This window comes from Centruroides sculpturatus, unplaced genomic scaffold, assembly GCF_000671375.1.
Source record: "Centruroides sculpturatus isolate CEXI.00-Female unplaced genomic scaffold, Cexi_2.0 scaffold727, whole genome shotgun sequence".
In the NCBI taxonomy this organism is placed as follows: Eukaryota; Metazoa; Arthropoda; class Arachnida; order Scorpiones; family Buthidae; genus Centruroides; species Centruroides sculpturatus.
Genome location: NW_019385161.1, coordinates 215,583 through 230,075, shown reverse-complemented (window position 1 = coordinate 230,075; position 14,493 = coordinate 215,583). Strand labels below are relative to the sequence as shown.

Genomic DNA, 14,493 nt, shown 5'->3' with positions numbered 1-14,493 from the left:
AATTTCTGTTATTCTTGTTAATTAATAAAAGTTCTTTGGATAAACTTAAAAATCCGGTTTTTACTATTGATAAAACTATAGTAAAAATAGCCCAAATAGTGTTTTGTCCGGCAAAGAAATACATGCAAGAAATTTCCGTTGCAATATTGCAAAATAANGGCAGTTTATTCTCTGTTATATTCTCAAGTAAACAATACGTACAAGTACAATACAGTATTTTCTGAGGAAACACTCGTACTTATTTTTTTTAACCCCATTCTCGATAACCCGGCATTTTCACAAACTCGGCCACCCTTCGGTCCACATTAGGCCGAGTGTTCGAGGTTCTACTGTATTGCAAAATAATGCTTCGTTACGTGAGTAATATTTTTTGAAAGCAAAATAGAACAGAGTAAGAGTTAGAATTAGTGTCAGTACAAAGGAAAAGCAAATGACAGATACAAGATACTTGGATAGTAATTTTAATAGATAATTCTTTTTTTCTTTATCCGAGAAAGATATCTTTCTTAATTTAATCGTCGTATTCATTTTTTTCCGTTTCATCGAACTGTTCGTTATCGTATACATTATCATGCTACCAGTAGTTGTTAGCTTGATAATTGTTGTGTCGTCTCCAATTACTTTGAATGCTCTAGCGCAAGGAATACACTCGTTTATTACTGGAATGTTGAAGAGAATCAATAGAAATACAGAAAAATAAGAAACATATTCTACCATTTCGAAATAGGCTTTCACCAACTTGACCAGTGAATTGCTTCTAGTCGAACACTGGCAATTGCATTCTAAGAAAGGATCCACACCGAACACTAAGGCCATGGATAGCAACGGTCGGAGATAACATCTCAAACACAATTCAATCTCTTCTTCCATGTTTAAATGTTATAGATGTGTAAAAATTTGAGGATAGTGCAAGAAAATGCTGCGAGTAAACAATGCGCACAGTTATTTAAATGTGATTCGTGCATAAATGAACTCGGTGGGATATCGTACAATAATTTTCTTTCAAAAGTAAAACTTGTTTAAATCAGTTTACACAATGCACAGATCCTAATTCTCTGGACTACTAAATCGTTTTATGATTTTAGATATAGTGTTACACCACAAGGGCTTACGTAATGCTATTCTTACGATTTTAATATATTTAAATTTTAGATGTAGTATTTCAACACGTGAGCTTATGTAATGCTACACTTACGATATTAATATTTAATATAAACTGCTGCTTCCTTGCTTTAGAATGTACAGTAATAATGTAGATGATAGCTAGTAGTATATGGTCATATATATCGGTAATTACTAAAGTGAGTGCTACTGCACCCCTTGAGGATGGTACAATACACAAAGGGGTGCTGGAAGTGAAGGGGGACAAAGGTTCATTTTGAAAACAAAGATTATTAGTAGTATACACACCAAAACAGGGACAGTAGGTTCAATAGTTTTGGAAAACAGTGATTTACATAACTAATTGTAAAAGTCCATCTTTCACAAAATTTTTTTATATGTATTTTCTCTACTCTTGGGTTTCTATTCATGCATCAATCTTGAAATTCACAATTATTATTATTTTTTTAAACTCTCAGCAGACATTAAGGCCTTTTTTCCATTGTGGGTTTGGGCAGCAGACTGATATCTTTTTGCCTCGGTTGTAGTTTCATCTTCACAGATCATCTGTAATCTTCTGTTTCATTAGGGGTATTATACAGTAGTTGAATACTAATACATTTTGACTAAGCCATAAGTAAACTACAATCTTTAAAAAATCAGACAAAATTACTACTATAGTGTTTAATAAATTTAATTAAACTAAAAGAAAACCAGATTTAAAATATTTCGAAATCTTTGTTCATTAATAATTAAGTTTGTCTCAGAGTTTTAATTTTTTATTCCATATTGTTGATAATAACCACAATAATCATAAATAAATAGCTAAGTATGAACTGTTTATATAAAAAAACATGAAGATGCAATGAACTAACATATATATTTTCTGAGTCTTTCCACTGCAGGATCTTTTTTCCATGTCCAATGTAGGCCATACCCACAATGAATATGGAAAAATATCCTCCTTGGGTGGTCTACATTTCAGGACAGAGCATCCAAGAAAATTTACAATTTGTGACTCAGACTTAAACCCGATTTCCAGGGGATGGGATGACATCTTTAAACAAAACATCCATTAAAGTGCACATCATTTTCTTTAGAACTGTTGAACACTAGATTGTGTTTTTAAAACAATCACATGGCTTATTCTCCACCTTTTATTTAGTTCAACTAAATTAAAGGTGGAGAATAAGCCATGTGATTGTTCACAACAAACATGCATATTATTCTTTAAATGAAAATTATTTGTTTCTTGGAAAAGGAATCATTTAAAGTGTACAAACTCAATTCTTCGATAATTTTGCTAATAAAATTATGAAAATTTCTAAATCTTCAATTACATTATTGTAAATTAAATTGAATAAAAATTTACACAATAGAATCTGATTGCGAGTGCAATATATCTTGTATGTAATTAACATAGGAAACAGATCACTTAACCATCACATCAAACATTAAACAGCTGAAAATTAATTTTGATAAATGTAATATTTCAAGAGGAATAAAATAAACTTTACTTAGTAATGTTCTTTACTTGCCGCAGTTATCCCATTAAAATTACAAATCATCTCAATTATATTTTATGTTTCTAGTTACGTTAATTTGTAAATTTTGTAATATTGATGTAATATTTAACATAAAAATAAAGATAATTTGTAAATTATTTTAAAACTGTCAACATGTTTTTGTAGAATTTATTGCATTATAATGTCCTATTAATTATCAAAACCAGATACATTCATTTTCATATCTCTGACTCTTTATTAAATATCTCCATTTAACTATTTAATAAATGACAATATGCATGTAATGCAAAGATAACTCTACAATTTGTTTCGATTCCACATTTATGGGAATTTTGGAAATCTTCATCGAGTAATAACAAAGAATAACTCTTAGACGTCGTAACCTATAAGCTTCCTCTTTCCGATGCATTCTCCCAGAAAAAACCAAAATGTGATTTCCATACCTACTAATGTATTTAACCAGGCTGTCTGAAAAAAAAAAAGAAAATCAATTATCATCTGTTCATATTATGAAAAATTAAAATATAATTTATAAAACGAATTAATTTACCAAATTTACAACTGGATATTTGCATCCACTCATAACTAATCAACCTAAAGAAAAATTACAAATGGAAGAAGGGAAACAAAATTTATCTGATAATGTTCAAAAATATTGAATTAAACTATTGTGTTCTTTCAATGAAACACTTATTAAAAAATTTCAATTCATATTCTATAATTGTAAAATGCTTCTGCATAAGCAAATTGAGAAAATAAATAGATACAGTGGATGATTGGTTAATGAACATTATTCGTTCCAAGACCGTGTTTGCTATCCAAATTGTTCGTTAACCAATTATCAATTTACCATAGATTTTTGTGGAAATTTGATTAGTTCGTTCTGGAGACCCCAAAAAATAAATAAAAAATTATATACTTTCTTACTATCTTTATTTACATGTAATAACAAACTAAAAGCAATCTCTCCATTTTTTCGTGGATGGCACATCTTTATTGCTCAGATGTGATTTCGTTACTCCTTTATCTGCTTGAGTCGTTTCGATTATATCTTTCTTAGCTGAGATTGTATCTACTGTAGACCTGCTGAAGTCATCTGCCTACAATATCAGACATCTGCCCATACTCTGTACCTTGGTTATTATCTCTTGCTTACTTTCTATAGTGAACACAATTCTTGACACCACTCTTTTTAGGTCCCATATTATTATTAGCCTTTTAAATAAAAAGTTCAGAAAAGCATTTACAAAAATTCAGAAAACAGAAATTAACTAATGCAATAAAGGTTATGTATACAACTGTAAAAGTCTCGTTCCATAAACAATGTATAGATGCAATTAAAATATAGTTTTACAAATCTTAAATGTAGCGGCGCTTCTTCATGTGTTTGTTCTGTGAAGTGTTCATTATTCGAACATGTGTTTGTTGTTCGAACATAAAAATCTTTCGCAAAAGTGTTTGTTGTCTGAACTGTTCATTAATCGATCACCCACTGTATTACTTTTTTGTCATTTCCAAAGTGAGTTAGATCAGTGTTCCGCAACCGGTGTGCCGTCACTGGTGAAAGGTGTGACGTGAACTTTTACATATTCTGTTAATTTCAAGTTTTATTTATGTATTTTTATCACAGTTGTTGTGTTTCTTATGCTTGTATTTCATTCTCTGCCGCAGCATTGATAAAAATAAGATGATGCTTGTTTATTCTTTATTACAAGCCACGCATTTTTATGTATTCTAAGAAATTATATGTAAAATAAATTTGCTCACAGGTGTTGATTCTGTTTAATAACAATAATAATAGGTTAGTAACATTACATAATTCTATTAATAGTATCATATCATACATTTTTGAAGGGAATAACATTTTGGTGTGCCATGTTGAGTCATGGGTGTGCCGCAAGTAGAAAAAGGTTGCGGAACACTGAGTTAGATGATGAGTTCGATTAAATGGCAACTCGAATCACCATACCTACTCCTTTAGATTACTTCTTACAGTCACATCAAATGTATGATTTATGTCAAGTAATCTAGAACAATACAATATCTAAAGAATAAATGAACATCAGCACATCAAATCTGACATGATGTTATTCAGTTAACAAGAAACATTTAAAGACAGTATTAAATGAGTAAAGAACTACTTAGACTGCCTAATTGGCTGCCATATTTTTTTTTTATTTACAGAGCCTGGGATCTGACTCCCAGAACCTCATAGACAGTTTGTATAGGTTGTATATATAACATTATATAGATTATGATAATATATAAAAATTTTCTCACTTGACAGAATTTTATAAAATGATTGTTTTTACTTATGTAAATATTTTAAATGCTATAAAGATTGCTTGATAGTTTTCAATTATTTTTGAATCATTTCATAAATTTTCCAAACTTTTCCAATAAATAGTAAAGTCTAGCAACCTTACAGAAAAATATACGTAATAGTACAGTAGTACCTTGTACATCAAACACTCTGAAGTTCAAATGCTAAATATGATAGAAATTTGACCTGGAATTTGAACAACACTTCTTTCTACATTAAAATATAAAAATATATTGAAGCTACAAATTGTCTTCATGTTCCATTGTTCACAACACTAGTGACAGTAAGTGAAAATTGTTTTGGACTATCACTGGTGTTGTGAATGACAGAAAATGAAGACAACTTGTAGTTTCAGTATATTTATATATTTTATATTTTAATATAAATACCATTGGCCAAAATTTTTAATTTTAATGAAGATGTTTCTACATTCAAATTGTACATGCAGTGAAAAACTGCAAATGCATAAACATTATTTGTTGTGTGCCCAATCTCTCTCTTGCTGTGAAAGCATCTTTTGCATTACATTCATGTGTTTTCAGTGCTTTCATTGTTTTATTTTTGGTGTATTTGGTTATATAAATGACCCCTACCTATTAACCACGGCATCCAAGAGCATAGAAGCAACAAAACCTAACAGGAAGATTATAGTTTCAATGATTGAGATGAAAAAGCAACTTATCATGAAGCACAAAAACAATACATTGGTGATGAATCTGGTAATCATGTTTAAGATGATGTGCATCATTCTTAAGAGCAAGGAAGCAATAAAAGTGACAAATGTGGCTAACGGTGTGATAATAGTCACCTCCAGATCATATGTTATTGAAAAGATGAAAAACCTCTTCTTGGTGTCGATAAATGAGAAACAGTATTCAAATACATAGTATTTACTTATTTTATCTGTTTTAATGCTTTAATTTATTATTTAGAGCAGGGGTGTCCAACCCGCGGCCCGCGGGCTGCATGTGGCCCAAGGCAAGTTCCAATGCGGCCCAATAAATGTGTAAACAAAACCGACAAATGTTTTAATTTTTTTATTAATTTATTTCAACGGCATAAACTAAAAAAAGTTTCACAAAGCCATAAACCTTTATTCATATTTTATTTTTGAGTGGAAAGAAAATATTTTCAAATATTTGGAGATGTGTGAATGCGGAAGGATTACTAAATAAAGCNAGACGATATTACCCTTCAGCATCACGGGCGCTTTGGCCATAAGATTAGAAACCGCCTTCGCCATTTTCCCAAATCTCGTCTCCCTTTACAAGGTCGTAATTTGTGGCCCAAAACTCTGACTTCTTCCAATGCGGCCCAGAGAAACAAAAAGGTTGTACACCCCTGATTTAGAGCATTTAATTGTGTTATTTTTGCCTTAGAATATGTGCATTTGCTGTTTATCAAAAAAGCATTGTTTGAACTCTGGGTCGATTTCTCTCGAATATAGCAGCATTCAAATACCGAAACATTCAAATTTCAAGTTGTACAAAATACCACTGTATATAATTTTAATATTGAGGTTAGAGTAAATACAAGTCTAAATAGTAAACTTAAAGAATTTCATGATAAATGTAAACTAAGGTACAATTTACCATTTTAGTAAATAACCAATTATTAGTATGAAACATTTTTATAAGTCAGGGATTTAGAAGTAGAAGAGTCAAACATTTTTCTGTACTGATTCTATAGTCCTGTCCATGCAGCATTGAAATGTTTGATATTTAATTTAAAAATTATAGACTTGCAGTTACTTCTGTTGCTTAAAATCACTTAAGAAAATAATCAAAAAATTCTACTTTGTTATGTAAAACTCAAACACTCTGTTTTTAATTTTCTCATACATAAATATAGCATGAATTTAAAAAAGTATGTTTTATATATTATACAGGATATCCTAAAATTGCACCTCATAGACGAACTGTAATGTTCTGGAATCAACATTGATGTAAGACGAATGCATCAAGATCATTCTAATTATCAGCCAGTACACTAATAGAAAGGTGGCAGAGAAGTCTCAAACATCCAAAGTGAGCATTAATTTCACTTACCATCATAGAATAAATAGTCTAAAGTTTAAAAGAATTGTATCCAGTGTTGACCCAACATTCTATAAGGTGTGCGGAACAATTACAGTAGCCTTCTGAATATATTACTGTATATGTACTGTACATCAAAACAGCAATGATATTGAGTTAAGTACCAAATTTATAACTATTAATCTTAGCACAAAATGACAGCTTAACTATGTACTTTTACAATAAATTCTGGATATTAATTAATAATTAGTTTACCCAAATCCAAAAATTATCTAGCTTTTAGATATGTTTACTTTAAACTGAGCTATAGTTTTTTTAAAGAAGAGAATGGTTAATCAGAGAACAAAAAGTAAAATTAGAAATTAAATAAAATTTAGCAAACTCAAAATTTATACTTACTTTAACAGTTGCAGTTTTCCACACTCCAGATTTTACATTACCAATCAGCTTATTGAATCCCTGAATAACTTGAGGAATTTCGGCTGGAGAAGGAGGAGCGAGTTCTACTCTGGCATATTTCATAAAGACGGCAAATCGAGGTTTAGAAGACTCGACCACACCTAAGAATTTAAAATTCATAATTTTAAGAGCATTAAATTTTAAATGTTAACATTTTTTCTAGTTCTAAAATGATTGTTATTGAATATAATAAATTATCATTTAGATTCACTTAATAACAAAAATTGCAGTAAGTTGATAAAAATATACATTTAGTACACACTTACTAATTAATACTGAGTAAATAATCAAAATTACTTATCCTTTAAGAAGATTTTTTTTTGTAATTTCTACATTTACATATATCTTTGACAATGATATAATTTTTTATATAAAAATTCTTTTAACAAATGTGCAGCACACTATGTATTCAGAAGCTAAACAGTGGCTCTTCTAGACCCTTACTTCCCATACAGTCTACTTATACAATTTCTTTTTATAAACTTTATATATATAATACTGTTTTAACAAAGAATGCAGCTCTCAGAAATTTCTGATAAGCGATATATGACTGCATCATTACAAGATTTGTCTCTGCGCTTTACACTATATCAGCATTTCTAAAAGCAATGATCCAGAATCAAATTTATGAAAAATATTTTGTATAAGATACAGAATTTGCCCTATTACTACTACTTTTCTCTCTTCTATAGCCAACCCTTCAGATTTTTAGATATTATCCTTCTCTATTCCCACTTTCTAATTTTATCAATAAATTTTTTCCTTTATGTTACCGTTAATTCCATTCATTATTTTGTCTTTTTACTAAGATCAGAAGAGATCTCAAAACATTAATCAAATACAGATGATTTTCTATCTCACTAGTTTTTAAAAGAATATGCAAGTGAAGGAGACAGGAAAGTAACGTTGCACTATCTGGAACCTGTGACCGGCGCTCGGGGCGTATATACTGTATATCGCTGTTGTATATAACGATATACAGTATATACGCACCGAGCGCCGGTCACAGGTTCCAGATAGTGCAACGTTGATTTCACCCCGGTGCTGAGTAGAGCAGTTCCTATACAGTAAAGTAAATAATAATACCTGAATGACTGGTTATATTTCTAAGCTTATTTCACCCATTACAGATTTCACCAGATGCATTTTGGCATTAACTAGTAGTTCTATATGCAAGAGAATAAAACAATAAGAGTGTAAACATGTGAAATACATTGATATATTAGCATGAATCTATTTAAATCCACAGTAACAGATCAGTGTGCTCATATTTAATAATTAATGTCAATATGAACTGTAATTGTGTTTAATGTTATAAATTTAGCTTAATCCCAATGTTATTCTTATGGAGGGTAAGTATATAAACTTAATAAGTAAATGTAAGAGAAACTATTGACATTTATGTTTCTTTTACATTTTTAATAACAAAGGATTAAATGTATATATATGGATAAGACGATATTACCCTTCAGCATCACGGGCGCTTTGGCCATAAGATTAGAAACCGCCTTCGCCATTTTCCCAAATCTCGTCTCCCTTTACAAGGTCGTAAAGGTAAAGTGTTGCCAGATAAGTTTGGTAAAAAATAAATAATTTTATTAAAATTGGAATTTATCTTATTAACTAATTTAATAATTTCTTAAAATATTAGTACAAATTGTATGCATTTTATTATGTAAAATTATTATTATTTTAATTAACAATATTTTGTTAATAAATGTTTATTCAGATTTTCACTAAATATATGAAACTTGTTAATAAAACTGTTGCCAACCGAATGGCCGAGCGGCTAAAGTGGCAACTATTATTATAGAGGACCCGGTTTTGAATTTCGGACGGATCAGAAAATGCCAGGAATTATTCAGACGGTGATCTGTTGGATTCCATCCTTCGCTACCGGCCGCTTCATTGTGGACCCGGCCGAACCCGAAATGGGCTTGCTAAAAAGCAAGCCCATTTCGGGTTCGGCCACTGAACGGAATTGCTTTGCCACTGGTGGGCCAATAATTTTATGAAAATGAAGATAAATAAGTACCCTGTTAGTTAACTAGTAAGAAAATGCATTATAAAATACAGTAGTATAATTTGAATATAATGCATCCCCAAATTGCTTACGAGTACTGTATTTATGTATCTAGCGGATAAAATATACAAACACTTTGACGATTAAACACAGGTAAAACACGGGTGACACTATTGTTTATCTAAAATACAATAATAAATCTAGAGGGTACTTATTATAACCGATAAACTGTTAGAATTATCAAATTGAATTGTATGCTTACTAACGAGTAGACTTATATCAAACATATCTGTCAGGACTTCATACTGTAATAACATAAAGAATTTGACGGAACTTTGATAAAACCTTTTTATGTTTAAATCTACGTTTAAACATAGATTTTTTCGACGACATCTATAAAAACAAATGTACTCTTTGCACGAAAGTGGAGTATTTTAAAGACATTCAATGTCTATTGACAATTTTTCATAAATCATGCCAAAAATAATGCCAACAGGGATAATTAAGATCGTATTTAATTCTGTAAGACAATGCTGAAGCAAGTAAAATTTTATATTGTATTCGTGTCGAAGGTCTATATACACCTGTAGAATTTAAATTATAGATAAATAAATATAAATTCTATATATTCATATATAATGTATAAGGAAAACTAAATTAGAATGTTATATTGTAGAATGATCTTTAGTAATTGAGAAGAAACTATGTAAAAAAATGGTATTCTTAGTCGTCTTACTGAATAAATTTATCTTTAAAGAAAAACATAAACAGGATATTATAGAGAAGAAAGTTATACTCTGTTAATACACTTCATTTGTCTTGTATCGAAAATATATTTGTGATTCAGACACATATTCTGTGAGGAATAGCAAAGAAAAACATGTCTGTCTGCTTATAAGCTGAATACACTATGGTTTAATGACTTGGTTTTAATGCTTTTTGGTTAACACAATAATAATTGAAACATCTGGGGACTCCCTTTTGCATCAAGAGCTTCGATTTTTTTTTTTTTAATTCGAGATTCTACAGTAAATACAAACATAATCATGTCATAAATACATCTGTGTATTTAAGAAAATAAATTAAGATTTATAAATTATTTACATTATTAACTAAAAATAGATGTTTTACATGAATTTTAATCTATTTATTATTATATATATTACATTTTTTATAGTAAAAATTGAGTTTTCTGATGAGATGCCGGGATGAGAATTCAAGGATAACGATCCTCAGATCCTCCTTCGTACTTACATAAATATTATAATATAAAGAATTATTACATATTAACTAACTAAATATGATAAAGAAGGTGTTTATTATGTTTTAAAGCTTTAATATTAGTTAAATAAGTGTATAAGTTATGTTATAGCTCGTTTTTCTTAACTGTTTAACATTTCCTGATTGTACAGAAGCTTAGAAATATATTAAAACTATTTAAAAAATTATCTAAAAATCCATAATTTTTATTCTAAATGAAAATTATTCAGTAAAAATACTTGAAATTCCATAAAATATGACTTAATATACCATAACTTTTCTGTAATGTTTACAAAAGAGTCGAACTCTATAACAAAAAAACAGTTTCAAGGATCATTTATTTATATCAAAACATATAACTTTTATACGAAAATACATTTTTTATATTAAAAACATCATTTAAACACGATAAAAATTATAAAAAGAATGCGCAGTTTGCCTATATCTAACGCTTTTAATGATGATGATCACTAGGAAAAGAGGANTATTAGTACAAATTGTATGCATTTTATTATGTAAAATTATTATTATTTTAATTAACAATATTTTGTTAATAAATGTTTATTCAGATTTTCACTAAATATATGAAACTTGTTAATAAAACTGTTGCCAACCGAATGGCCGAGCGGCTAAAGTGGCAACTATTATTATAGAGGACCCGGTTTTGAATTTCGGACGGATCAGAAAATGCCAGGAATTATTCAGACGGTGATCTGTTGGATCCCATCCTTCGCTACCGGCCGCTTCATTGTGGACCCGGCCGAACCCGAAATGGGCTTGCTTTTTAGCAAGCCCATTTCGGGTTCGGCCACTGAACGGAATTGCTTTGCCACTGGTGGGCCAATAATTTTATGAAAATGAAGATAAATAAGTATCCTGTCAGTTAACTAGTAAGAAAATGCATTATAAAATACAGTAGTATAATTTGAATATAATGCATCTCCAAATTGCTTACGAGTACTGTATTTATGTATCTAGCGGATAAAATATACAAACACTTTGACGATTAAACACAGGTAAAACACGGGTGACACTATTGTTTATCTAAAATACAATAATAAATCTAGAGGGTACTTATTATAACCGATAAACTGTTAGAATTATCGAATTGAATTGTATGCTTACTAACGAGTAGATTTATATCTAACATATCTGTCAGGATTTCATATTGTAATAACATAAAGAATTTGACGGAACTTTGATAAAACCTTTTTATGTTTAAATCTACGTTTAAACATAGATTTTTTCGACGACATCTATAAAAACAAATGTACTCTTTGCACGAAAGTGGAGTATTTTAAAGACATTCAATGTCTATTGACAATTTTTCATAAATCATGCCAAAAATAATGCCAACAGGGATAATTAAGATCGTATTTAATTCTGTAAGACAATGCTGAAGCAAGTAAAATTTTATATTGTATTCGTGTCGAAGGTCTATATACACCTGTAGAATTTGAATTATAGATAAATAAATATAAATTCTATATATTTTTATATAATGTATAAGGAAAACTAAATTAGAATGTTATATTGTAGAAAGATCTTTAGTAATTGAGAAGAAACTATGTAAAAAATGGTATTCTTAGTCGTCTTACTGAATAAATTTATCTTTAAAGGAAAAATATAAACAGGATATTATAGAGAAGAAAGTTATACTCTGTTAATACACTTCATTTGTCTTGTATCGAAAATATATTTGTGATTCAGACACATATTCTGTGAGGAATAGCAAAGAAAAACATGTCTGTCTGCTTATAAGCTGAATACACTATGGTTTAATGACTTGGTTTTAATGCTTTTTGGTTAACACAATAATAATTGAAACATCTGGGGACTCCCTTTTGCATCAAGAGCTTCGATTTTTTTTTTTTTAATTCGAGATTCTACAGTAAATACAAACATAATCATGTCATAAATACATCTGTGTATTTAAGAAAATAAATTAAGATTTATAAATTATTTACATTATTAACTAAAAATAGATGTTTTACATGAATTTTAATCTATTTATTATTATATATATTACATTTTTTATAGTAAAAATTGAGTTTTCTGATGAGATGCCGGGATGAGAATTCAAGGATAACGATCCTCAGATCCTCCTTCGTACTTACATAAATATTATAATATAAAGAATTATTACATATTAACTAACTAAATATGATAAAGAAGGTGTTTATTATGTTTTAAAGCTTTAATATTAGTTAAATAAGTGTATAAGTTATGTTATAGCTCGTTTTTCTTAACTGTTTAACATTTCCTGATTGTACAGAAGCTTAGAAATATATTAAAACTATTTAAAAAATTATCTAAAAATCCATAATTTTTATTCTAAATGAAAATTATTCAGTAAAAATACTTGAAATTCCATAAAATATGACTTAATATACCATAACTTTTCTGTAATGTTTACAAAAGAGTCGAACTCTATAACAAAAAAACAGTTTCAAGGATCATTTATTTATATCAAAACATATAACTTTTATACGAAAATACATTTTTTATATTAAAAACATCATTTAAACACGATAAAAATTATAAAAAGAATGCGCAGTTTGCCTATATCTAACGCTTTTAATGATGATGATCACTAGGAAAAGAGGATGATAAACATTAAAAACATTAAATTTTATTAAAGATTTTTTGATTATATATTTGATTATATATTTAAATGGAAATTTTATATAATAAAAAACAATTTAAGTTCTTTAAAAATTTAATTTTTAAGCAGTTTTTTTAAAAATTCAAAATATTTAAATAATTTACTGAAAGTTTATCTTTTTCAACAGAAGATGGCGCTAAATGTCTGTTGGGATGCTGGAGAGTTGAGAGAGAGGATGGAGATGATCCTCATCATCCTTCGTACGTTTCTTAATAGATTTACATAACTTTTTTGAATATATTAAAGTACTTATTAATTTTTTAGTATTTTAAATGATAAATTTCGTACTATATTTATAAAAAAATTAAAATAAATTCACGTTTCATTAAATATGCAAATTTTTTGCATTTTAAATCAAATTATAATTCTATTTTTAGCTTAAAAATTTGTACAAAATTCATTACGAAATAATATTTTAAATTATTATTATTATTATTATTATTAAATAGTTTTTTCTCAGATGTATTAGCTTTTTAATTACAATTAAATATTAAACAATTTTAAAACAATATGTGTGCATTCATTGGGATATATGCGCTCATTTTTACGTTTTTTTTAAGAGTTATAAAAAAAATTAAATTTTTAAAAACAATTCTGAATTTAAATGAGGATTGCGTGCCTCGTACATTTTCTATAGGAACAATGAATTTGCTCTTTGCAACGATTGAAACATCATCTTAGTTCTACAAACGTCACGCTTTGTTACTTATTAATTAAAAGCAGCAATTAAACAGTGCTTTACCCCATTGAATTAACAAACAAACCTTTCATCTGGTCCTAGAGCTTCCTATTAAGGAGCCACTGTCTTCATCATAACCCCCGCTTAGTACCTTTTTTTGTGTGTGCACCTACCCTACAAATCTATGGCATCCAACACGTAATTGCCCATTATCTAAAAAGATCCTCCAAGATAAAGAAATGGATAATGCAGAATTTTATCCCATTCTAAGAAAATAATAATAATAATAAAATTTTTAACGAACTTTTAAGTCAATTAGTTAAAAATATATGGATTATAACTGGTAAGAATAGGTCAACTTGTGTGTTTTTTCGACCCTCTACAAATTTGCAAATGGTAAAAAAAAAAGTGGATCAAAAGG

General features: G+C 28.8%; 1 protein-coding gene across 1 annotated transcript; it reads right to left on the bottom strand.

The window, feature by feature from the left end:
• Window positions 1–2,838: 2,838 nt before the first annotated feature.
• On the bottom strand, window positions 2,839–9,005 carry LOC111635615 (ATP synthase subunit g, mitochondrial-like). Its single transcript, XM_023380626.1, has 3 exons — window positions 8,911–9,005; window positions 7,386–7,546; window positions 2,839–3,095 (listed from the first exon to the last, which is right to left on the bottom strand). Exons 1-3 carry the CDS (start codon window positions 8,960–8,962, stop codon window positions 2,997–2,999), a joined length of 312 nt encoding a protein of 103 aa, XP_023236394.1. The 5' UTR covers window positions 8,963–9,005; the 3' UTR covers window positions 2,839–2,996.
• Between the last annotated feature and the right edge of the window lie 5,488 nt (window positions 9,006–14,493).